The sequence below is a fragment of the Taudactylus pleione genome, unplaced genomic scaffold (assembly GCF_031769625.1).
Source record: "Taudactylus pleione unplaced genomic scaffold, aTauple2 ptg000015l, whole genome shotgun sequence".
NCBI lineage: Eukaryota > Metazoa > Chordata > Amphibia > Anura > Myobatrachidae > Taudactylus > Taudactylus pleione.
The window spans coordinates 16,600,553-16,627,299 of NW_028284417.1; the positions used below are offsets into that span (position 1 = coordinate 16,600,553).

At 47.2% G+C, this 26,747-nt stretch overlaps 1 protein-coding gene across 2 annotated transcripts in view; it reads right to left on the reverse strand.

The window, feature by feature from the left end:
- ME1 (malic enzyme 1) overlaps nt 1-26,747 on the reverse strand; it is a 420,748-nt gene that overhangs the window by 383,757 nt on the left and 10,244 nt on the right. Inside the window, exon 1 of one of the 2 annotated variants that reach the window (XM_088471856.1) lies at nt 15,550-15,805. The exons of the other annotated variant lie outside the window; for it this stretch is intronic. Coding sequence (XP_088327982.1) covers nt 15,550-15,666 — 117 coding nt within the window. The 5' untranslated portion in view covers nt 15,667-15,805. Of the gene's footprint in view, nt 1-15,549; nt 15,806-26,747 lie in introns of those variants that run through there. 2 annotated transcript variants of the gene reach the window in all.

Sequence of the window (26,747 nt, forward strand, 5' to 3'; positions counted from 1 at the left end):
GGGGTACAGATGGTGGGATAAGGGTGGTGGGGTACAGATGGTGGGATAAGGGTGGAGGGGTACAGATGGAGGGATAAGGGTGGTGGGGTACAGATGGTGGGATAAGGGTGGAGGGGTACAGATGGTGGGACAAGGGTGGTGGGGTACAGATGGTGGGACAAGGGTGGAGGGGTACAGATGGTGGGACAAGGATGGTGGGGTACAGATGGCGGGATAATGGTGGAGAGGTACAGATGGCGGGATAAGAGTGCTGAGGTACAGATGGTGGGATAAGGGTGGAGGGGTACAGATGGCGGGATAAGGGTGGTGGGGTACAGATGGCGGGATAAGGGTGGTGGGGTACAGATGGCAGGATAATGGTGGTGGGGTACAGATGGCGGGATAAGAGTGCTGAGGTACAGATGGCGGGATAAGGGTGGAGGGATACAGATGGCGGGATAAGGGTGGTGGGGTACAGATGGCGGGATAAGGGTGGTGGGGTACAGATGGCGGGATAAGGGTGGTGCGGTACAGATGGCGGGATAAGGGTGGAGGGGTACAGATGGTGGGATAAGGGTGGTGGGGTACAGATGGTTGGATAATTGTGGAGGGGTACAGATGGTGGGATAAGGGTGGAGGGGTACAGATGGGTGGAGGGGTACAGATGGTGGGACAAGGGTGGTGGGGTACAGATGGTGGGACAAGGGTGGTGGGATACAGATGGCGGGATAAGGGTGGTGGGGTACAGATGGCGGGATAAGGGTGGAGGGGTACAGATGGCGGGATAAGGGCGGAGGGGTATAGATGGGTGGAGTGGTACAGATGGCGGGACAAGGGTGGAGGGGTACAGATGGTGGGACAAGGGTGGTGGGGTACAGATGGTGGGACAAGGGTGGAGGGGTACAGATGGTGGGATAAGGGTAGTGGGGTACAGATGGTGGGATAAGGGTGGAGGGGTACAGATGGAGGGATAAGGGTGGTGGGGTACAGATGGTGGGATAAGGGTGGAGGGGTACAGATGGTGGGACAAGGGTGGTGGGGTACAGATGGTGGGACAAGGGTGGTGGGGTACAGATGGTGGGATAAGAGTGGAGGGGTACAGATGGTGGGGTACAGATGGTGGGATAAAGGTGGAGGGGTACAGATGGTGGGATAAGGGTGGAGGGGTACAGATGGTGGGATAAGGGTGGAGGGGTACAGATGGTGGGACAAGGGTGGTGGGGTACAGATGGTGGGACAAGGGTGGAGGGGTACAGATGGTGGGATAAGGGTGGAGGGGTACAGATGGTGGGATAAGGGTGGAGGGGTACAGATGGTGGGATAAGGGTGGAGAGGTACAGATGGCGGGATAAGGGTGGAGGGGTACAGATGACGGGATGAGGGTGGAGGGGTACAGATGGTGGGATAAGGGTGGAGGGGTACAGATGGTGGGATAAGGGTGGTGGGGTACAGATGGTGGGATAAGGGTGGTGAGGTACAGATGGTGGGAAAAGGGTGGTGGGGTACAGATGGCGGGATAAGGGTGGTGGAGTACAGATGGAGGGATAATGGTGGTGGGGTACAGATGGCGGGATAAGAGTGCCACCAACCCACCAACGACCTGCGATGTGCGGGCACGTATGGACGAAAAAGATATCCTCCATCGACCGAGCATGCAGGCCAACCTGGTCAATATCGTCCAGGTTACTATAGGGACCTGCAATCGTTGATCGCGGGTCACTGGCCGTCGTTGTTGGGTTGGTGGCGTGCTGGATGATCGATATCGATCATCCAGCACACCCGGGAGATCGTTCAGCAATTTTGTTATTGCTGACGGCCGTCCCGTGTGTATGCACCATTAGTGTAATCACCATCTTTGTCACATGATAAACTCATAAATTACAGTCACCCAAAAAGGGAGTGTCGCCTCATGGAAAAGAAGGCTTGACCTCATAACACACACACCCCCCTTCCTGTTTTCATCCTTCTGGGGGCGAGCCCAGCACTCCCGTAGATGTTGGGCTGCGCCCATGCTCTCCTCGCACTGTGAATAGATGCATCTATTCACCCACTGTCCTGCTATGCAGAGAAGCGGTTAGAGTGCTCTGCGCTCCTCCAACTTTTCCCTACGGGACACTGCAGCCAGCGAGTGAGACAGACACTGAAAAGCGTGACTGTCCCGCCGAAAGCGAGACAGTTGGGATGCATGTAAACCTATAATTGACTACACTCCTGAAATGTTTGGGAGATTCTCGCAATATTGACAGATCTTCTGGACTCCAGAGCAGGCACTAAAGTCACTCATCACTACTTTGCTTCACATTCTACAAGAAAATGGTCACCACTATTCATAAATGTTGACAGATTTTTTTACATATTCATGGCCAGCATGGTTGCCGTAGTGGTGAATATTACTTCACTAAGGTCCTGTGTTCAATAGTCCCTATATGTATGGCGCTAGTATATTCTTCTCGTGTTTGCATGGGTTTCCTCCAGGTGCACCTGCTGAAGTGCTATATATAAGCTGACTTATATATTCTATATATGGTACTATAAATAAGCTGATATCTCTGGAATCCGTTTACGTATAATTTGCAGTAAAGATGACAGCATATTACGATATAATCGACTTTGAATGAGGCTTGATAGTAGGTGCCAGAGAGATTAGTTACTTCATCTCCAAAATTAACACAAAATTCGGATTTTCAATTGCAACAATTTCAAGGTTGTACAGTATCACAGCTACACACCATCAGGGAAGAGTCCAGCATGTAACATCGCTGTTGCTGACATAAAACTCTGGACGACCGTGCAGTGTCATCTGGAACACATTGTAACATCCGACCAGCTTCGGACATTGCCGTACTGAACAGCAAAGTATAATTGTGGGGCCTTAAGTAAAATCAGCGTTTGAACAAGTCAACGTTCTATGGGGTACAGGAGCCGACAGCTTACTTAGGTCCCTTTGCTGACCCCACCGCACGATGCTGCTCTGCGCACTGTCTGGACTCGTGAACACAGACACGGGATGCAAGATGAGTGGAAATGTGTAGCCTGCTTCGATAAGTCAAGTACAGGGTGATGCGACCTGTGTGCACTGCAGGGCAGGGGGCGCTGTTTGGGCCTGTCAATTTTCTGTTTATTATCATTCTCACTTGTAGATTCCTCTTCTTTTATCCCCAGCATCTCCTGGCCTCCACTATCTCTTCTCTGGCCCTTCCCCATTAGGCTTTGGTCATTTTTTGGGTGCGCTTCTTATGTCCTTATTTGAAAATAAGGAGGGGGTGACAATTCTCTTTTTGGCACAGGGCACCAAAAAGTCAAGTTACGCCATTGGTCAAATATCCAACTGTTTTGGGCAGATGGACAATTACATGTGTGGAGAAAACCTGAATAGGCAATGGACCCCGCATGCCAACAAGGGACAGTCCAGGGCTGCGGTGGCTCTGTTATAGTATGGGGTGTTTTCAGCTGATACAAATTAGGACCTCTGATACATATGCAATTATCACTGATTGGTGGGTGCTTCGTAACCATCCTTGCAGATCATTTGCACCTGTTCATGCTGTGCATTCACTCAGATGGGAGTGGGCTCCCTCCGCTACTAGACAGGTGTTATAGGTTTTCTGTTTGTTGTAGTTTGCATTCCAAAGATAAACTCCAAAGGATAGTAAGCTGGGTGCCAGAGCAAAAGTCAAAACTCCATGCAAAGAAGATGCATAAACTACATAGGCTTAGTTGCAATCGATAAGCATGTTGTAGAACTTATCACACCCTTTTTCAAGATGTGCAAAACAGGCGTGACATACAAGCAAGTGCATTTTAAAAGAAAAATTATGCCAACAAATGGCTAATAAGTATGTCACATTGACATCATTATTAGCCATCAATTCATTTTATTGTTAGCCGTTTAATTATTTAGTTATTAATTCGACATTATTAGCCGTTGTCTTCTCTTGCAAGAATGAAAAAAGCCTTGTCTGGACCATGAAGCATCGCCAGTAGACTACTGAAGACTGGCAGACGGTCTTATGGACCAATGAAATCTTTGGTTTATTATGTAGGGTTTCTGTATGCAATTGAGTCGATTGAAGGATGGCTCCTCAGTGTGTGGGGTTTAGTTACTAAACAGTAGTTTGTAAAAGTTGCTGCTTCCTAGTGTGTTTAACCCAAAATTTAATATATAATTTTTTTTTATTATTTATAAAAGGAAACAGGAAAAAAAGCAACAGCAATAGATGATATAACAGAAACAAATACAATAATTTCCTGTGTATTTTATAATTCTGAAAAGACTAGGGTGAGGATAGGAAAGGAACAAAGGAGGGAGGTGGCAGGTGCATAGCAGACCTAGATCAATAGTCAAGAGAGAACAGGATACAAAAGGTAAAATAGAGCCAAAACTCAAAAAGAGACACAAGTAGATGGATATTTCTTACATAAATAGAACAAGCTGTCGATTGTGGAGGATCCAATGGCGTCAGTGGAAGCGATCAGTATAAGATGCCCGTAGTCACGGGATTAGAACTGGATCAGAGGGGGGAGACCGGTGATGGCTCTTCATGGGACACCAGGGAGTCCATATAAGATCAAACTTATGAGCAATGAAATGTAGATAGTGAGTAATACTTTCCATGCAATATACCAGACATCATTTTTGAGGGCCTGAAGTGTAGGGGGAGAAGGAGTAAAACAGCAATGCTTTTAAAGCTAAACACTCTATGTTTAAAATTTCGGGCTTAAAAATGACGGAAAGCGGTGGCTTGCAAAAGTAAATAAACCCCTGTGACATTAACAGTCAAATATGGAGGAGAACGTGTTACATTAACTGTCAAACATGGAAGAGGAAGCGTGAGTGTTTTGGACTCTTTTGCTTGGTCCCTAATTGACGACTTGCACAGAGTGACTGGTACCCTGAAACAAATGCTGCCACAGTATTTTGTAGCGCCATAAAATACCCTGTGTCATACGCCTAGCTGGATAAGCGTTCATCCAGGCCATGTCAGAACTACCTCCATGGAAAAGTACAAGATGGTAGGCTTCATATCATGGAATGGCCAGCACAGTCTCCAAACATAAACCCCATCTATCTGGTTTGGGATGAACTGGAGAAAAGGGTGCAACACCTTTATGGGAACTTCAGCAACATTCTTAGGGAGAACATCCGGAAAAATATTTGATTACCACTGTAGAAGGAATGCCACAAGTTTTTTAAGCTATTAGAATTCCCAAATTTATTGCTTAAAGTTTTGAAAGTTAAAGAATTTAGGACCAATTATCAAGCTGTACTGAATCATCGTGATAAAGCATTGATGGCAGCAATAGGGCTTTTTTATTGTTTTACTTTATTTATTCACCACGTTATGACAAGCAATTAAGCACATAAAATTTAGCATGGGAGACCTTATTTATCATGCAGTGTGGCAATAATTTCACTGCTGCGCTGCTTTTTTAATGTCATAGTTGCCATTACATTTACAGTAAAACATAAATAATCTTTCCTTCAGCCCTGATACACTACACAGGCTGTGGTGGCGTGCCACCCATACACAAACCTGCTAACAGTATGCAACACAGTACTATAGGTTTCACATACCTCTCAATTGTTCCGCTTCTGGCGGGACACTCCCACTATTCAGGTACTGTCCCACTGTCCCACCCATGGGCCACAGTGTTCTGCGGTGGGGTGAAGTTGGGGGAAATCAGTAGATGCCATGCGCATGCAGAGGGTCATAGTGAGCTGGCCGGGACCCCAGTACTATTGAGGGGACCTGGCCTAATTATGGGAGCCTCAGAAAAAGAATCTAAAACCCTCTATTTCCAGTGGGGGAGGGAGTCTTTGTGAGCCCCTCAGCCCGATGCAAATCCAGTCGGGGCACGATCAGTGTGATCGCTCCCCCCCACTGGCAGAAGAGACTGCTGCTGCTGCTGCTGCTCAGTATGTGCTGGGCTGCTGACAGGGGAAAGGAAGGAGCAGGGGCGGATCTAGACTCTTGCTTTGGGGGGGGGCGGTGTGTGTATATGCAGTGGTGGCAAGGATGTGCTTGCCACCGCGTCGGCGATCCATCCATCATCATGGATCAAAATGGGGGCCCAGGGAGTGAGCCCCCATTGGCCAACCTGTCATTCCAGCCCCGTGTCCCTTCCAGCCCCACAACATTCCAATTGTGTCCTGTCTCCCCTTCAAGCCCCTGTCATCCTGTCTCCCCTCCTGGCCCCTGTCATTCCAGCCCCGAGTAACCTCAACAACCAACCAGCTCCCTGGCCCCCTCCAACTTACCTTCATTTCGGCAGCTGGGCTGCTTCTTTTTCTTTGACGTCCTGCTGCTCTAACCACAGCAGCCAGTGTAGTGTGCGCTGCCTGCTCCTCAGGCTCTTCCTGAGCACTTGTCCCTGCAGAGAGCCGGCTGGATCAAGGGGGCGTGGCCTAAATGCGGATCTGTGGCCACGCCCCCTTATGGGTAAAAAAGCCGTTTGAGTTGAGCTACGGGGGGGGGGGGCGATCGCCCGGATCGCCCCCCCTGGATCCGCCACTGGGAAGGAGTCCGGTCCCGGGTAATCAGTACCTGCTTCCCCTTCCTCTTGACACCCATGCATCTCTTTACCGTACTGGAAGCTCCCAAAGTAATAAAAAAAAGGGGACTGTGACAAGGCCACGCCCCTTCTCTGAGGCCACACCCCATTTTGAGGGCGCAGAAGGCCCGATACTGGCCTTCGGAATGTTGGGAGATGTGCATAGCGGTGCTGGACAACCCTCTGGGCAGCAAAAGACACCTCATTTGATAAGAGCAGGACACGTATCCTTTGACAGTTTCCCAGGTGTTTCTTGCACAATAACCCGAACCCTGACATTACAGCTTCTATTCACAGCTTGCTCTGCTAATAGAGGGAGTCGTCCCCTCACACTCCACTGCGGGACACTGTGGCCCACGTCCCAAACTGGGACAGTTGGGAGGTATGCATTAACAACACATGTGCATTGGCATGTAAGGCTTAATATTACAGATCTTAATAAAGCTATTTTAGGGAAACTTATATTCTGCTTAATAAAACCTCTGCCATTATGTGTATGAGATAAAACATTGCCTACCAGTGTGGTGGAAACTCATGCACCATGTATTCCTCAAACTATTTTTTTTTTAAAGGAAGAACATTAGACTGTACCAACATCTCTATCTCACAGGGATGCAGTCTGGTGTATTATACCTCTCCCCTGGCTGTGATGTGTGTTGGTAGTTGCTGATACATTAGGACCACAGTGTACTGATAAAGGAAAGTTCTGTTTTTCACACTTATAGGATCATGCTGTTTAAACAGAACTTGGGAGCCAGTGACTATCCAGTATCTTCCTTTCTCATGCACACACTCCCCAATACACATGCTTACGTGTCAGTGAGTCAGTACGGGAGGGGTGCTGAGCAGTCATTTGTAATGCAAACTGTAAATTCTGGATGTTTAGATTTTTTTTGTTCAGAAACAACTAGTCTTGCAGAATGGGGCTGCACTGCAAAGCCTCAACCATCTAGAAACTGATAATGACTGAAATGAACTGCCACAGCAGTATAAACACAGTCATTTATATGATACACAGAAGCCATGCATTTACCTGTCTCCTACTATAGTAACCTATAACCACTGCAATCAATCTTTATTATCAGTTATCTACAGCCAGAAGCAACAATTCAACATAAATGTTAGGTACTTGTATACTTTATGGACTCATTGCAGAGAGAACCCAATTAATGTTTTAAATGGTACTTGTGTACGTTACGTACACAAGTACCAAAAGTTGTCCCCACCTAAAGAAGAAAGTTGTCCCCTCGCGGGCTCGCCACGCTTTGGGCAAGGTTATATTCCCCCTCTATGTCCACTTGGATGGTAGGGAATGACGCTGGACACTGGGAATGACGCTGGACACTGGGTGATGACGTCAGCGTCCTCTCCGTGAAGGGGATTTAGACATTACCATGATGGATAATAATAATGAGTATAGGACACTTGGGTTCTCTCTGCAATGAGTTCATAAAGTACACAAGTACCAAATGTTAATTAATTTCAGGTCATACAGTAGTCATGCAACCAAGTGTGCTTTCTGTGATCAGACTTACATTGATGAACTGGTATCACTTCATACTTTACTATATTATTACACTGTGTACACACTGACTTGCTACATAACACACAGCCCATCAATTGGTCTCCTTTAAAACTCCATAGTACAAATCAAAATTAGTGTTTAAATAGCACATTCAGCTAATACATAGAACACAAAGACATGCATGATATGGATTCCACGCAGTGGCGATCACCCCCCGTAACACAACTGAAAAAAACAACGAGTTTTTTACCCATAAGGGACCATGGCCACAGATCCGCATTTAGGCCACGCCCCCTTGATCCAGCCGGCTCTCTGCAGGGACAAGTGCTCAGGAAGAGCCTGAGGAGCAGGCAGCGCACACTACACTGGCTGCTGTGGTTAGAGCAGCAGGACGTCAAAGAAAAAGAAGCAGCCCAGCTGCCGAAATGAAGGTAAGTTGGAGGGGGCCGGAGAGCTGGTTGGTTGTTGAGGTTACTCGGGGCTGGAGGCTGGAATGACAGGGGCCTGGAGGGGAGACAGGATGACGGGCCTGGAGGGGAGACAGGATGACGGGCCTGGAGGGGAGACAGGAGGCAACAGGAATGTTGTGGGGCTGGAAGGGACACGGGGCTGAACGCTGGAATGACAGGTGGCTAGAGGGGACACAGCTGGCTGAAAGCTGAATGACAGGGGGCTGGAGGGGACACAGAGGACTGAAGGCTGGAATGATGAGGCGACAGGAGGCTGGAATGACAGGTGGCTGGAGGGGACACAGAGGGCTGAAGGCTGGAATGATGAGGGGCTGGAGGGGACAGGAGGCTGGAGGGGACACAGGGCTGAATGGCTGGAATGACAAGTGGTTGGAGGCTGGAATGATGGGGGGCTGGAGGGTACACAGAGGACTGGAAGCTGGAATGACGGGACAGGAGGGGACATAGAGGGGTGGAAGCTGGACGGAACATGGGACAGGAGGCTGGAGGGGACACGGGGCACATTTCTGGTTGAACTTCTGTTGTACGATGATGATATTGGTTATATTCCTATGCAAACCGGCATCTTCCGGACCTTGTGATCTTCAATTTGAATAGTGACTACTGATTGTGGACATTGGGCCTGATTCAGAGCCGGACGCTATTTGCGGTCGTGCGTCCACAAAATAGGGGTGGCTATTCAAATGAACCGTTCGCTCTTTGCGGTCTGTTCACGCCTCTATGTCTGAACGAGCGAACAAAACTTGCGGTCGTTTTTTGAAAAAATACACCCCCTGGCCGCTCGCATCCTACCTCATGTCCGCTATTTATTAGATTAATCAAGTACATCGACCAGCGTATGAACTGCTCGCTATTCTTGTGGTTGGTTTTTGCTACCACAATCTTGCGAGCAGTTCTGGCTATAAAATAACCCAGTGACGTGGTCAATGACGCTGCTGTATTAATTCTGCACACCCTTAAAACGCCCGTTTTGACCTTTAAGCACGCCTGCGTTCGGATCTCCACTCCCCGTTTTCAAGCACCTTCCCCTGTTACCACCCACATACGCCTCATTCTGTCACTCAAAATAGCAGGCATTCGCTATTTAGCGAACAAACGATTTTCGGCCGCACTGACTGGTTCGCGCATGCGTATTAAAATCCGTACGCATGTGCAGTTGGGCAAACATCGCTCGGAGCGAACGAGCAGCCGCTTACGAGCGGCTCTGAATCAGGCCCATTGTCTGCCCACGAAGGATGAATTTCTTCAGAGGTTCCCCATTGCCGAGAAACCACCATATAGGTAAGGTGAGTTTTTATTTAGTACACACAAATACAGTATTGATTTTTTTGTCCTTTTAAGTGGGGCACCAAAAGGAATTTTCGCCCTGGGCTCTACTTGGTCTAGCCCGTCCCTGATATGACACACAAGGTCCCCCTCCTACAGGTGACTAAAACCGGATTAATGAGGAGTTTGAGGACCCAGGCGACACGTACCTCACTCCCTGGGCCCCCATTGGGATCCATGATGATGGACGGATCGCCGACGCGGTAGCAAACACATCCTTGCACCACTGCATATACACACACGCACCGCCCCCCCTAAAGCAAGAGTCTAGATCCGCCCCTGATTCCACGTCAATATCAGAGAGCATGTCCAGGTATAGTTATAATACACACAAAAGCCACTTATTATTTTGAATTTCCAAATTACTTTGATGACATCGCTGGGTATTCAATTAAGCTGTGTAATGTCGAGTACACACTTGACGATATATCGTTCGTTCGACCGGCGAATTATATGTCGGTAGCGCATTGGCGGGTGTGCATACCCAATATGTCTGTGAAGGACGTCGTTCACAGATATATCAGGTCGGCCTTGCAGCACAGTCAATATAATTGAAAGATATATTGGTGCATCTGCATGTTTGAAAGGGCAACCCGCCGACCGCCAGAACACTTGCTGCAGGGACAGTCGACACTGACATCTCAACTGGACAGGTAAATTTAAATCCCCATCCAGTTGTGAAGTCAGCACAGACATATCAACTATCAAGCGACCGATTGGTAAGTGTGTATAGCTTACCAATTGGCCGCGGTGACGGCAGGTCGGTCTGCTGACCGATCTGTCATATCAGTGTGTATCCAGCATTAGGGGATCATCGTACATAACTGACAGATTTGACAATGATTAGACAAATTCGGACGACCAAAATGTTCCCAATAATACCAGAAGTGGAGCGGACACACTACACAATAATTGATTTATTTCAAATGATCGCCTACACTTAAAATCATTGAGATTATTTTTTTATATATATATAAAGGATGGGGCTGATCTCTGTACACACCACACATTCCGAACAATGCCTGACAGGACCAATATAGAATGTGCAGCACACTCTATATCGGGAACCGATATACTGGGGTCTATTTACTAAGCAGTGTTAGGAGACAGAGTGAAAAGTGATGAGGTGCCAGCCAATCCGCTCCTAACTGCCATCTCACAGGCTGTGTTTGAAAAATGACAGTTGGGAGCTGAGTGGCTGGCACTTTATCACTTTTCACTCTGGGCCTGATTCTGACCCGCTCGCAAGCGGGTCGATGGTGCCCAAGTGCGCATGCGCATGACGGAGGCGGCTCCGTCGTGCGCATGCCCGAGACCCGAATAACGACGTCCAAGCCGTCGTTAAGGTTCTCGCACCAAAGGGGGCGTGCTGTCGATGGTGATTGACAGCACGCCCCCTTTGGTGGGCGTGCCGGGGGCGTGGCTGCCCAGACAGAGGCGTTCCCATGGGAACGCCTACCGTCTGGGTCCGGCCCCACTGACATCACTAGTGATCACTAGTGATGTCAGTGGGAGTGCTTTTGGCTCTGATAGAGCCAAAAGCACTCCTGGGCTTGCGGCAGCGAGACCCTACCGCAGGGTTTCGTCGCAAGCCCGATGGTCGCGATGGTCTTGACCATCACGACCATCATTTTGGCCGCTCGCTATAGCTGTGTGTGGTCACCCACAGCTATGCGAGCGGCCAGGAGGCCGTTCCAAAAAGGAGCAGGGACGGCCCTGAATCAGGGCCTCTGTCTCCTAACACTGCTTAGTAAATAGACCCCATAGTGTGGTGCTGCATACGCACTGCACAATTATTGACCCTATATGACATATATAGCCATGTCAGCCCGAGAATCGCATAGTGTGTACCATACATGCCTACTCTCCTGGTTTTCGTGGGAGGCTCCCGATTTTTCGGGTAACCCCCCACACCCCCGGAAGGGTAGGCACTTCTCCCACATTCTGCCCACTTCCTAGTGAAGTGGGTAGAATGGGGAGAATTTCCGCAGCGATCGCGGGTCCCAATGTAGGGGGCGGCGCTTAATGACATGATTCTTAATAAATTGCGTCATTTAGCCCCGCCCCCTACATAAATGTGCGCAAATCGCTGTAATTTACAGCTAAGGGGCTAAATGACGCAAACCGTTAGGCCCCGCCCCCGTCGCAACTCAATTGCTTCTCCTCCCCGGAAATCTCCTGGGGAAGAGAAATCAAAGGTAGGCAACTATGGTGTGTACCCAGCTTAAGTTTATGCAGACATTTATACATTTGGGTTTTAGTAGTGATAGGTAATGTGGTTATGTAACTGTCAGAAAAAAAAAATCAGTCAGAAATAGCACATAATACCTATTTAAAAATGCATTTTATTTACAATAGCGTCATTGTCCATCATTAGCAGGTGCATGTTTTTTGCCTTAACTTTCCAACACTTGCATCAGGTTGTAATTTGTGATGTCAAATAGAAGTCCTATATTTATAGTACTTAATTATTTTGTACATATAAAATTATTATAGAAAGCACATGCAAATATATCGGCACCTTATTGCTAGCAGAAACAATGAGCGATGGGTCTGATTCAGAAATGGATACTAATGCTGCTGCTGTGAATTCGCGCATCGTAAATCCAAGCAACTGTGTACAAAGACGCAGCAATGGATGCAATCAGTCGATTATCAAAAGTGTGAGTAACCACACCTTTACTGAGATGCCAGAGCCATATTATCTGCATACGGGATCGCAATCTGAGACCCACCCCTACAATGGTGGCAACTCCCTGCATTTGAGCCGCCTCTCCCCCGTAACCGCGCACAATCGGTCCCTGACTTGCAATCACACTACGTAAAAATCCTCGCTGTGACTGCTGAGGGTAATGAAACTTGGTGCATGTGCAGTGTGACTCAGTGTCCAGACCATAGGTAATCGCTGAACTTCATAATCATCGGCAATGTGACCATCTCTGAATCAGGCCCAATATACATGTTTATTAAGTGCATTTTCTTTTTTAGCATGTTTTCTTATATAAAATACATATTTAATTGCCCTCTCTTCCCTCTAAAACTACTGCAATGGGGCACTCTTACTTTTGTACCTACCATTACTTTTTTATTTGATTGGAAATTTGGTACTGAACTGTAATGAAATGTCATCAGCCAGTGGTTTTCAACCTTTTTCAACTCGCGGGACACCGAACAAGGTTTTTAAAAGTACTAAGGGCTCTATTTACTACAATCCGCATATTGAATGCGGATTGTAGTGTGATATTACCGAGTGAATTCGCATTGCGAATTCAGGCAATATCACAGGGATTTACTATAAATCCCTTGCTGGGACAGAGCTTGCGATAAAGCTCTGTCCCTGCGGATCCCATCCGCACTCTAGTCGCGGTATTTTCGGAAAAAATACCGCGACTAAGAGCCCGGGCATTCGCCGACCGACCACCGCTACTACCCCCCCCACGATCGCGGACCCCCGCGACCCCCCCTCCCCCCCCCCTGCGACCCCCCCTCCCTTCATTACACTTACCTGCATCCTCCTGGCCTCCGGTGATCTTCTCCGGGCTTCCCGATCAGGTGATCTCCCATACTGCACTGGGGCCCGATCACCTGATGACCGGGCCCCAGTGTACTATGGGAGACCAGCTGACCGGAGAGGAGCCATCACCGGAGGCCCGATCACCGGTCCCTGGATTCAGGTAAGTAAAAAAAAAAATGTTTAATTTTTTTTTTCTTTTTTTTACAGTAATCAGCTTGTGGTCTGCTTAGACCACATAGCTGATTACAGGTACCGGCTCCCGCCTCTGCTCTCCCCGTTAGAGCAGAGTGGGAGCCCGGTAACCGGGGGAGACCCTGGATCACGCCACCTCCAGGTGGCGTTATTATTACAGGGCTTCCCCCGGTATTTTTTTACAGTTTATTTTTAGTAACTTAGGTCGGATCACATTTCCCATTACAATTATGGGAAATGCGATCTGCTTTACTAAAAATAAGTGATACTGGGGGTTGGAGTAGAATTTTACTAATTCTACTCCAATTGCCCTGTAATAACTACAGGTGAAACTAAAATAATGTGAAAAGGGTGTGAAAACACCCTTTTTCACTTTATTTTAGTAAAAATAATGTTAATAAATAGAGCCCTCAGGCACACCATCAGTCCCTCAGGGAAAAAAAACTCACACATTGGCCCTCATGGGAAAAAAACACTCACAAATTGGCCCCCCACAGGAAAAAGAACAGACATTGGCCCCCACAGAAAAAAATAAAACGCAATGGCCCCCACAGAACAAAAACAAACACACTGGGCCCCACAGTAAAAAAAATAAAACAAAATGGTCTCCACAGAAGGAAAACAAATGCACACATTGGCCCCACAGGAAAAAAAAACAATCACATTGGCTGGCCCCCACAGAAAAAAAACAAAACATAAATCACATTGGCCTCCTTGAAGAGCCCAACCCTGCCAAGGCCAGAAGTACCAGCAAATTCAACTCTGACTGCACTGACCTTGTGGCACACCTGACAACAGCTCGCGGCACACTAGTGTCCCACAGCACAGTGGTTGAAAAACGCTGTCACAAGCTCGCCACATGTGAATGAATGCATGAAAACATCATTAAAAATACATGCGGCCATTAGGAAAATTGTGCCTCATTTAGAGATGTATGCAAACCATCTCCGCAGAACAGGTTCTGCGTTGCACGCAGTGCCCCCTGAGCCGCAGCCTGACTGACAGGCTGCACTCATTTGGGGGTGGGGTGAGGACAGTGTCGGCCTCTGTTTCAGAATACAGGGACGTGTCACCCTCGTTTTCTGGGATGCAGACTTCCCAGAAAACGAGGCCTTGGCTACGGGGTTGCAAGGGCCAATCTGAGTAACCTCAGTGTTACTTAGATGGCCTATGGGTTTGCAGATGATCTGATGCTGCCTCTTAGGATGCAGCACTTGGATCTGTGATGCTGTCCTCTCCTCAGACGCCTCCTGCTGTATTAGTATATTTTCACATGGCGGCTACGTCCAAACACACTGCATTGTCCCGTTTGCACCATATGAAAAATATATTGCCATTCCACATGAACACGTGTCAAAGATAAATACAGAAAAATACATGTTCCCAAAAACACACTTGTATCCGTTACTGTCAGGTTTTTGGCATGTAAGACAAATGTACAGTATTAGGCCTCATGTCCACAGGCATTTTTTAAAAACCAGAATGCACATAAACAGGTCTGACATTATTTCTTTGTGTTGCTGTGGCTTTTTTCCTGTAACAAAGCCTAGCTAAAACACCAGCAAAACGCATACCAAACACCTTAGCATTTTACATGGGTTTTTAGTACGCCTGTAAAATGCCAATGAGCATATGACCATAAAAAGCCACATTATTACAGAGGCTTACCATAATGTTGGATGCATTCTAAACACTTGAAACATACTTTTCAATTCATAAATGTTTAAAACAATATGTGTAATGAATAACAGATTGCTGTTTCCGCTTCAGTACATGTGATCTTACAATTGATAATAGGAAACATAAACATGTCAGAGAAATAATGAGCATCTCCTGTAACTACACAAATCTATTATGAGACATACTTCTGCAGCAGGTCAGTACAATGCAAGCTCAGGTATAACTGGAGCGGATACTGGAATACTGTATATGCTACTGGGCCTGCAGTATTGTACCAATGCCATTTGCCTTTAGCTAGGAGCCCTCAGTACCTTGTTGAGATGTGGGTCACGGGTTATATCATAGCCCCTCTTCTTGGTGTACAGAAAAGTCTGGCTGCCATTCTGCTCCTCCACGTGATGATCCTGTTTTGTCACCAAAGAAGACATGGCTGGTATTGATCCAGATAAAAGGCTAATTTATTAAATTGTTTTGTTGTGATTAAATAGAAAATTGATTTGACTGGTCCTTTGTATTTGTGAGTTGTTGAACTGCTAGGTGTGTGTTTGGGTGATGTGTGAGTGCAGTTGGTGCTGGAACTGTGAGGATCAGCTGACAGTATCTGTGGGACACTAGGGGACAGGACAGGAGGAGGGAAGTGCTGAGTCACTGACAACAAGATTAGAAGCTCTTGCTTATGTACAGTATGCAAGGTTCTCTTTCATTTATTGATGCATAGTCTATGCTGTAAAGTTTTACAGTGCCTTGGCTGCATTGTTATCTCAGCAGTTTTTCATTAGCACTATTAAGCTGAAAGCTAAACTGAAATATAAGTGGAGTGATCTGCAATAATTTTATTTCCATAGAGATCAGCCCTGTGCTGGGAACGTAGACCACGCTACCGAGTTCCATGGGGACACAACAAGTAATGAACATAGTAAATAATTTTTGTACCTTGGCAAATAAATCAGTCTGTATTTTGCTTGCCATGTAGCTTGAACTGTTGTTCTGGAATCGTGCTGCTGTGTATTATATGTGCGACTTATGTTATGCAACAATAATGATCCCTATGTCAACTACTCCTGCCTGTTCAAACTTAAACCTGGCTAAACTGATATGAGTTAAAAAAAGAAAAAAGAAAGAAAAAAAATATATAATAATAATCATATTGATGTGAACTAATAGCAATGGTTATCAAAAGGATCAGTGATCCCTGTGACAGTTATATGTTTCAGGCAGTTCAAAACCATTTTGTCTGTGAATGATGATGTGCCTCATGTAGGTTCCCATAGCTTCTACAGACGTGACATCCTGTAATTCAATTTGCTTGTTTATTTTTTCATCTCAAGCACAGCATTATGATATTGGATTAATCATCTTGGCTGAACAAATAATTAAAATCAACCTTTCAAGTATCCATGCATCATTATCAAGTGAATAAAAAAAAGTTGGCAAAAAATATTTGGATCATCCATTCTTTTCTGTAACAGTCTGTAAGATATATCTGTAACACCTGAATAGGAAGGTAGCACAGGAGTGCAGCCGGGGAAGAAGGCTCAGCTATTACTGTGAAGGTGCTAGAAAGAGGACATTAGACACTTGCCAGGAATGCTGCTCTGAGAGTAAAGGTAGCTAGATCAGGGAACATACTGTTAAGCATGCCAGGCAGTACTGTAAGGAGTAGAGCGATTGCAGACAAGAGAGAACTCCTATGGAGGAATACAGACAGAGAAAGAGAGTTGCCATTAAAATAGAATAAGCTACCATAGTAAAAGAGAGCTGTCAGACAGGGCGCTGCCATAGATAAAGGCTAAGCTACCTTAACCACTTGCCTGGCATCAGATGCGACCACACCAGGCTGTATGGGCGGGATGTACTAAAGGGAAAAATGCGTTAAAACCCCAGAAAATGCTGTTTTCGGGGGTTTCACCACATTCCCCGAATGTACTAAGCATTCTGCTGCTTCGCATCGCTAGGTAACGCCACCTTCACCTATGGCTTCTTAACGGGACGCTCCTGGCTGGGAGGGTTCCGATCGGATTCCTCCCATGAGCCCCCGTGGTTGCGGCAAGCGCAGAAGGACTTTTGGGTGTTCAACTCGGAAGTCCCTCTGCCCAGCAGCATCGCAAAGGACAGCTCTTATCGGGAGTGCTGTCCTTTGCAAAATCCTTGTTACATAACGTGGTAGTGAACCAGCGCTGTCCCTGTCTCCTCCTGTGTATACCCCTGCGGCCACTGAGAGCAGCAGCCGCCGGGAAAGCTAGTGCAGCTCCCCTCCCTGTTTATACCCCGGCGGCTCCAGAGAGCCAAGCCACCGGGGAAGCCAGTCTGCCCTCGCCCCTGCATTTACCCGGCGACTGCAGAGAGCAGCAGCCGCTGGTGAAGGTAGCACGCCCCCCCTGTTTATACTCCAGCAGCTCCAGAGAGCTGAGCTGCCGGTGGAAACCAGCGCTGGCCTCCCCCTGCATATACCCGGCGGCTGCAGAAAGCAGCTGCCCAGGGGAAGACTCAAGCCTGCCTCAATCAGCAGGGAGGACTGATCATCAGTTTCCCCTGACAAAGTAGGGATGGCCATTGATGGGTGAAACTATCGATGGTTTCATAATTGTTTTACACCATCAATGTTAACCATCGATGGTAAACAGGGCTGCCATCAGTAAATATGGGGCCCGGGACACACAAAATAGTCAGGGCCCCGCAACCCCGGCCCCCCCACAACTCCAAACACTTACCTTAGTTATCGCTGTTCTGGCTGCTCCTCAGTCAGTCATCCTCACACACCGGCACCACGGCTCACATTCAGTGGAGCGGCATGACATGACGTCACGCCGCGGCCTTCTAACAAGAAAAAACTTTACTGTATGGGCCAGCTGCGATATAAGTAGGAGGCGGAGCTGGAGAGCGACTCTGGGAGTGAGAAGTGACTCACGACAAGACACTTCTACTGTGCGGGGGTGTGGTAGCAGTGGGCGGCACACTCTTAAAGTGATAGAAGTAGCGGGCACGGGCAGCCGGGCAACAGGCAGTACTAGGAGGGTTAGGCCCCCCGAGTGTCCAGCATTGGTAGGAAGCGGCGCGGGAGGGCATCACTGGTCTGGGCATGTCAGTTACTAGTCTCTGCTATGTGCGCCAGCATTTCGGGTGGTTGGGGGTGGGGGCAGGCCCCCTGAGTGTCCGGGCCCGGGACTCAAGTCCAGGCGGTCCCCCCCTGATGGTAAACATTAATGGCTAACCCACCAATGGCCATCTCTATGACAAAATCACAGCTGCGCTCTGCATGTGGGTGCGGGGAAGAGGTGGCCGGGTGGTATATGGTTCTGGGGAGTAAGGGAGTGGGAGGGGGTGTATGTGGGTTTTAAGGAGAGGTAAAATCTGGAGGGATGGGTGTGGCTTCAAATAGTAATAAAAAAATTACACAAGTAATGAGGGGTGGAAAGTGATTTTATAAAGGGGGCCTATGGACACGAGGGTGATGCGAGACACACCCTAAGCATTTTTTTTTTTATTAAAGATTTTTAAAGATTTTGAACTATATTAAATAAATAAAAAAACAGACGACAATTTCTGACCCGTTTTGCTGGTAACAAATAATCAATTAAGTGGTTAAAGATAACCTTAAAAAATACTAAGTATGTAAGGGGTACGGTAGCAGCTCACCAGTATATGCATCTGCTCTCTTTGCCCTACCCTTGCCGTCTACCAGTCTGTGGTGTGATATTAATGTTTGGTACTTATGCTATGTAACTATGCTTTGTTCTCCCGTAATTTATGGTATGAGTGCTCTGATACCCTGTTGCTGTTCTCTATGTATACCATGTACGCATTAGTGTATATATAATAGGTGCAGGGTGTGTGGTGCACACGGGCCCCTGTGAACAGGGGGGCCCAGACCGCACACCCTGCACCCATTATTAATATTTACCTCTCCAGAGTCTTGCACATGCGCAGTAGAGGTGTCTCCAGGGCCATGATGCAGACACCATGCTACTGGAGACCTGCGCATGCGAGCACAATGCCAGAGTCTACTGCACCACAAAGAGTATGGGCCCACACAGAATAGTCTGCACACGACACGGGTCCCCTCCTCTATTAAACCGCAGACTTGACGTGACACCTGTGAATTGGCATTTCTAATTGGATCTCACATTTCTTAGCTGCGCACATTTGTGCAATATGTGTGTTTCATGAAACAAACTTGCTCTTAATTGGATTGAGCCCTTTGTGGTGCTTTATACATAAAAGTTACAAATAATACGAGAGAGAGAGGGGGAGAGAGAGAGAGAGAGAGACATTCTAAAAGACATAGTTGCGACAAATGGAGTCCAAATCCAGTCCAAGTGTCCAGAGAGAGTCAACAGCTCTATTTCATGCATCCAGATCCAGTCCAGGTGATCATAGAAAGTCCAGATCCAGTCCAGGTGGCCATAGAAAGTCCAGATCCAATCCAGGTGACCATAAAAAGTCCATATCCAGTTCAGGTGTCCAGAAGAAGTCAATTTCTCTGGTCCATGTTTCCAGAGTTCAAACCCGGCTCAGGTGTTCCATGGTAATCATGCACCCATTTTTACTTGTCTCCAGTTCCCTTGATCATGTGGAAAGAGTCACTGGAGACAGAAGTCTTTCAATCTTACTTGAACGGCCAGGCAGGACTTCAGAAGCTGTTCATGACGATAGAGTTTTTAAGTAGCCTCTACGATTTTGCTCTGCATCATGCATTGGATGAATCTTCTTTCTAGTGTCCCGCCTTAACTAGTAGTCTGACTTTGAATTGCTTGAATACAGTTAACGTTGCGCATGCAGTAACACTTCTGGGACGCAATCCAGCAGTGTAAACGTTTGCTCTTACAATTAACTGCAAAAGTGTGTTAGGCTTTGTTGGCACAGCTGCTTATCAGAGCAGCTGTAACAGCTATGGAGAAATTATAAATAATTTTGAAACGCATTAAATAGGGACGTTAGATATCGGGGCATTTATCACTATTTTGATAAATATTTAAAGCAATGCTAGTATCTACTAAATATTGCTTCTTCCTGATTGATATGACTAAGCTCATGGTTTCAATACTATAGTTTGATTTTCTGAGCTTATACTTGTTTATTTATTTTCTTCTTATTGTATTTACTGTTTGCACATATACATTGATAACCAGGGCTGTAACAGGACTTAACAGCACCCTGTGCTGTACCGCCCCCTTTGCGCATAGCATCGCACATAGGGGGACAGGGCGTGTCTGTAGCGTCCAAAGCTACGACAGTTGAGAAAGTAATAACAGTTTTTTAGACTTTGTTATATAGAAATATTTAAATATACTTTTAAAATCTTAATAAAGAATGTAAAAATATTGGATAAATCATCAAACTTCTGTGCATACAATGTAACAATAATTCCAGAATACATAATACATTTTGTTAAAGAAAATATGGACTCCATATAATTGATGTTGAATTAGGAACCAAAACATGGTTCCACTTCTAAGGTGGGAATTCAATTATCATCGGTACCCTAACACCGGCTAATTGATCCCCTGGGCTAATACAATTAGCCCTGAAGTCGGAACCTATCGGGGACGTGGCCTAATTGCGGGAGGCGATTTGACTCCTACAGCAGTCTTATGTGGAGTAGCCTAGAAGGTAAAGAACATGATGGCGTATTAATATAATGTGGGGGGTGGAGAATTGATTTAATGTACAGTAGTATGGATATTAACATCCACTAGACGATCTACTCCCTGTCCAATCTCTAAACGATATTCCCTTGATTTTTTCCCTTGAAATTTTATCTTTCAGTCTGAACGATTTGCAAACTAGCTTTAATAGATCAAGTGAAATTGACATGCATGCTCAGTCGACTGACGAGACGATCAAACGACCAGCGGGAGCGCGCATCGTTGATCGTTAACGACCAAACACTGCACGATTTATAAACGATTTTTAAACGATTGAACGATAACGACGTTGTTATTGTTCAATCGCCTGCTAAAATCGTGTAGTGGATGCCCCCCTGCAGGTTATTGTAATGTGGGAATGAGTGAGGGCTATTATCGTACAGTAATTTGAGAACTTTTAACATAATTTAACAAGCAATGGGGTAAATTAATTTTATACTGGCTCACACTTTGGGTCACAGTTATCAATGTAATGCGAGGTTAGTGGAGGCTTATAATATATTGTAGGGTCTAATCATGAAATGTAAGGTCTTTGGGGGAGATGTATTAAGCATTGGTGAGAGATAAAGTGGAGAGAGATTAAATACCAGGAATTCTGCGCTGGAGTGTATGGTTTAAATCAACATATAATTTTATTGCAAACACAAGTTAATCTATATGTACATATTATAAAAGATAAAAATAAAAAATGTAAAATATAAAAAAAAAAACAAATGACTAGTGCAAATTATCCATATAACAACAGTTAACATTTTTGAGATAAGTCAAACACTGTATGTTTGAATAGTAGCATTAAGTTGTCGCAGTAGGCAACTTCATAGATTTCGGAATATATCAAAAATTTGTCTGATTCATACACTTAAGAAAGTCCAAAACCCCCCCCAAAAAACGGTGTGTATATCAGTCTTATTTTATGACTTGTAGTTCTTCTTGAGTGCGTGTAAGATAAATACTTGAAAAAGGTCACAGGAGTGACAGAAACGCGTTGTTGTTCCTGACAAATATCTTCTGAACACTGCGACCTCCTTATCTCCAAGTCGGATATCGTGGCTAACGGAGATCTGTACATATTGGAGTGAGAAGTGTGACCCAGGAGCGGCTTTTTGCAAGTAAGCCTTACTGCCATCAATAGAGGTCCAGGATACTTCTCCACCAAGCCAGACACAGGTATTGCTGACCTGTGAGGGGGACGCCCCTCTTATCCGATTGAGACCCTGAACACGCTGTAGGGACTCTCGGTTCCTGTGATCTGGGGAACACTTATCCATCGGCACTTACACCGGAGGTAATATTGTGGTATCTTAAAACTGACTAGTGTTTATCTTACATGCACTCAAGAAGAACTACAAGTCATAAAATAAGTCAGTTATACACACCAGGTTATTTTTTGGGGGGTACTTTCTTAAGTGTATGAATCAGACTAATTTTTTATATATTCCGGAATCTATGTAGTTGCCTACTGCGACAACTTAATGCTATTATTCATATATACAGTGTTTGACTTATCTCAATAATTGTAACTATTATTATATGGATAATTTGCACTAGTCATTTGTTTGTTTTTAATATTTTCAATGTTTTATCATTTTTATCTTTTATAATATGTACATACAGATTAACATGTGTTTGTAATAAAATGATATGTTGATTTAAACCATACACTCCAGCGCAGAATTCCTTTTTCTTCTTTTTTACCAATTAGCTATGAGGTAAGCAACACCTCATATTATTCTGCGGCAGGACAGTTTTGGGAATTTTACAGCAAGTGAAAATTAGGTGAAGAGACTAATTAATTAGAGATTAAATACCAACTAATCAGCTCCTGTCAGTTAACAGGCTGTTTTTGAAAAAATGACAGTTAGGAGCTAATTGGTTGGTGCTTTATCTCTCTCCACTTTATTTCTCTCCAAGGCTTGATACATCTCTCCCTTTGTCTGAGGGTTAATCATTTAATGACAGTCTAGTTGGAAAGGAGGCCTATTACTGTGGATGATATTGATTTAATGTAAGTGTGTTTGGGAGATAGGATGACAATGACACAGGCAATTTTACGATCATCATAAATGAATATACTCCACTCTTTGGAACAATAGTTCAGGCAGAAGTTCTTTTAGGGACTCCAATAACCAGGATCTATGATTAATGATGTGGGAAAATGCCTAATTAGCCCCCTCATTTGAAACAGCTAAATTGTCTAACTCGGAATGGGTATATCTAACCCGGACGGGATGCCGGCGGTCAGAAGACCAACAGAGGCATCCCGATCTGCAAAATCCCGACAGGTGCTGGTAAGTATACTTACCCTCCTCCTGTCCCCCACGAACCCTAAGTATCCCCCAGTGGTGCGTAACCCTAACCTGCCCCGGGGTGTCTAACTCTAACCCCCCTCACTGTAGCCTAACCCTAACCTCCCCCTTAGGGTGCCTAACCTTAATCTCCCTCCAGGGGTGCCTAAACCTAACCCCCCATCCCCGCTAAGCCGCATAGCCGCATACTCACCTTTCAGATGCTGGCGGTCGGGATGCCGACATCGGCATCTTCATCCTCTTCGGGATTCCGGCGTCGGTATATCGACGTCCAGCATCCCGTCCGCCTGCATCGTGACTACATCCCATCTAACTCTGGGCCTGATTCAGAGCCGGACGCTTTGACCAGAGCGCTCGCTCTGAATCAGGGCCCTGCTACCTAAAATTAGAGCGGCCTCCCGGCCGCTCGCATAGCTGTGGGTGAACCACAGCTTATGCAAGCAGCCAAAAAGATGGTCGCGATGGTCAAGACCATCGCGACCATCGGGCTTGTGCCGAGACCCTGCGGTAGACCCTCTATCAGAGCCAAAAGCACTCCCACTGACATCACTAGTGATGTCAGTGGGGCCGGCCCCAGACGGTAGGCGTTCCCATGGGAACGCCTCCGTCTGGGCAGCAACGCCCCCGGCACGCCCACCAAAGGGGGCGTGCTGTCCTCACCATCAACAGCACGCCCCCTTTGGTGCGGGACCCATAGCGACAGCTTGGCTGTCGCTATGCGGGTCTCGCGCATGCGCACGACGGAGCTCCCTCCGTCATGCGTATGCGCACTAGGGTACCATCGACCCGCTTGCGAGCACTCAGCGCTCGCGAGCGGGTCTGAATTAGACCCTCTGTCCCCAACAGTCTTCCAGAGGCTTAGGGGTCTATTTACTAAGCCTTGGTGGAGATAAAGTGAACGAAGATAAAGTACCAACCAACCAGTATAGTTACTCTATATGTGAGAGTTTCTGTACACCCATCCCAACTCTTCACTTCTGTACAGTACTCAGTGAATTTACCTTTGTAACAGCAGTCCACCTATCTTTCACTTGCTCTTTGCCCTTTTATACAGCACACGTGTATCTGATAGTTTTCGCCTTGCAGCATGCTCTGCTGGAAGAAAACAAATTCATCCATGTCATCCTAGCTCAACTGATGCACGCAAGTGCAATGTGTAAACGTTGTTATCTTTTGGAAAGATGTAGTAAGTATAGCCAAGGCTATATAGAAAGGCGATAGAACTCCTACCATCTCTCTCTGTAATATGTGGCGTAACTACCGTGGGTGCAGGGGGTGCGGCTGCTATGGGGCCCGGACCAACCCGGGGCCCGGCCTTCCCCCTGCACCTACGGTGCCAGGCCGCTGTCCGCTGCCCTTCCCTCCGCACCCTCCTCAAACCCCTCTACTGCACTTACCTGCTCCGGGAGCTGCATGGAGAAGGAGCGCCGCTGATCGGCGCTCCACCTCCATTGGCGTAACTACGGAGGGTGCAAGGGGTGCGGTCGCACCCCTGCACCCTCCATTTGCCGGGCGCCCGCTGAGTGTGTTACCAGCGGGCGCACAGCTCCTATCCTCCTGGCGGTAGCCGGAGGACGGAGCTCCCTCCGTCTTCCGGGTCCCGCAGTGCACTATGGGAGTGACGTAATGACGTCACTCCCATAGTACCGAGGAGCGGACGCCGGGGATGGACAGCAGCAGCACTGGAGCGGGGATAAGGTAAGTTGTTTGTTTGTTTTGTTTTGTGTGTGTGCGCGCACGGTGGGGGCTATCACTACTGGGGACAACTACAGGAGCCTACTACTGGGGGCAACTACAGGGGCTCACTACAGGGGCTCACTACTGGGGGCAACTACAGGGGCTCACTACTGGGGGCAACTACAGGGGCTCACTACTGGGGGCAACTACAGGGGCCTACTACTGGGGGCAACTACAGGAGCCTCACTACTGGGGGCAACTACAGGGGCCTACTACTGGTGGCAACTACAGGGGCTCACTACTGGGGGCAACTACAGGGGCTCACTACTGGGGGCAACTACAGGGGCCTCACTACTGGGGGCAACTACAGGGGCCTCACTACTGGGGGCAACTACAGGGGCCTACTACTGGGGGTAACTACAGGGGCCTCACTACTGGGGGTAACTACAGGGGCCTCACTACTGAGGGTAACTACAGGGGCCTCACTACTGGGGGCAACTACAGGGTGCTCACTACTGGGGGTAACTACAGGGGCCTCACTACTGGGGGTAACTACAGGGGCCTCACTACTGGGGGCAACTACAAGGTTGCTCACTACTGGGGCAACTACAGGGGCCTCACTACTGGGGGCAACTACAGGGGCCTCACTACTGGGGGCAACTACAGGGGACTCACTACTGGGGGGCAACTACAAGGGGCCTCACTACTGGGGGCAACTACCGGGGCCTCACTACTGGATGTACTGCATAGGGGGACCATTACTGGGGAGCACTACATTAAATAAAAGGAACTGCAGAAGGGGGGCGGCGGCAGCTGGGGCTGGCATAGGTGCTGGGGGGTGGTACATTTTAGTTTGGGGGGGCACCAACATTTATCTTGCCTCCGGGCACCTGGGATGAAGTTACGCCACTGGCGGGGGGGCCTCAGACCAGGGGGGGGGCAAGAGCGGGACGAGATTGGGGGCCGCGGGCTGAGAGGGGGGCCCATAAAAAATTTTGCTATGGGGCCCCTGTAGGTATAGTTACGCCCCTGCCCTTAGACCTAGGTGATACATGCTGATTAGGGGGTTACTAGTGATGCTGCCTCAGTTCTCAAATGATTGGGCGTGGACTTTGGCCACCCCTACTATAGGTCAGTTTGAATGAAAAATGGCATGCATGGACACGGTTAATGACAGCACACATATTGGGTGTGCACATGTACCCACAGAGCTGGCTCATGTGGACTAAAGTGGTGAGAAAGACAGAACATTTTTGAGGAAAGATAGATAAAGTCTTGGAAAACATGAAGAGAAACTTGAAACACGACTATCATGAGTCAATTTAACTTAGTTTGGGAATAAAGGGCCTGATTCAGATTTGGGAATAAAGGGCCTGATTCAGATTTGGAAATAGAGGGCCTGGTTCAGATTTTGGAATAAAGGGCCTGATTCAGATTTTGGAATAAAGGGCCTGATTCAGATTTGGGAATAGAGGGCCTTATAAAGAGATGTCCACAACTTGATGGGTTGTGTACATCTCCGATGGTTTTGGGTCTGCGCAGGTGCAGGACTCGTTCTGTGGTCCTGCGTGCTCACAGGCCCCCCCATAGCCACAGCATGATTGACATGCTGCGGCGTTTGGGGGGGCGGCGACCAGAACTGTTCTCCAAAGCAAGAGCATATCGCACCTGCTTTTCAGATGTGCCAAGCACAGTATCTGCGTCGTCAGATGCAGATTTCCTGGATCCGACTGTCCAGTTCCATCAGCTTATGCAGCCTGGCCAAAGTTGCAACCATCATGACCAGTGATCCAAGACAGCGTCTACGGATGCTGCACTCTGATCGCAGATGCATGCATCAGGTATCTAATTACTACAGACACCTCCCTTTTGCATTTGCAT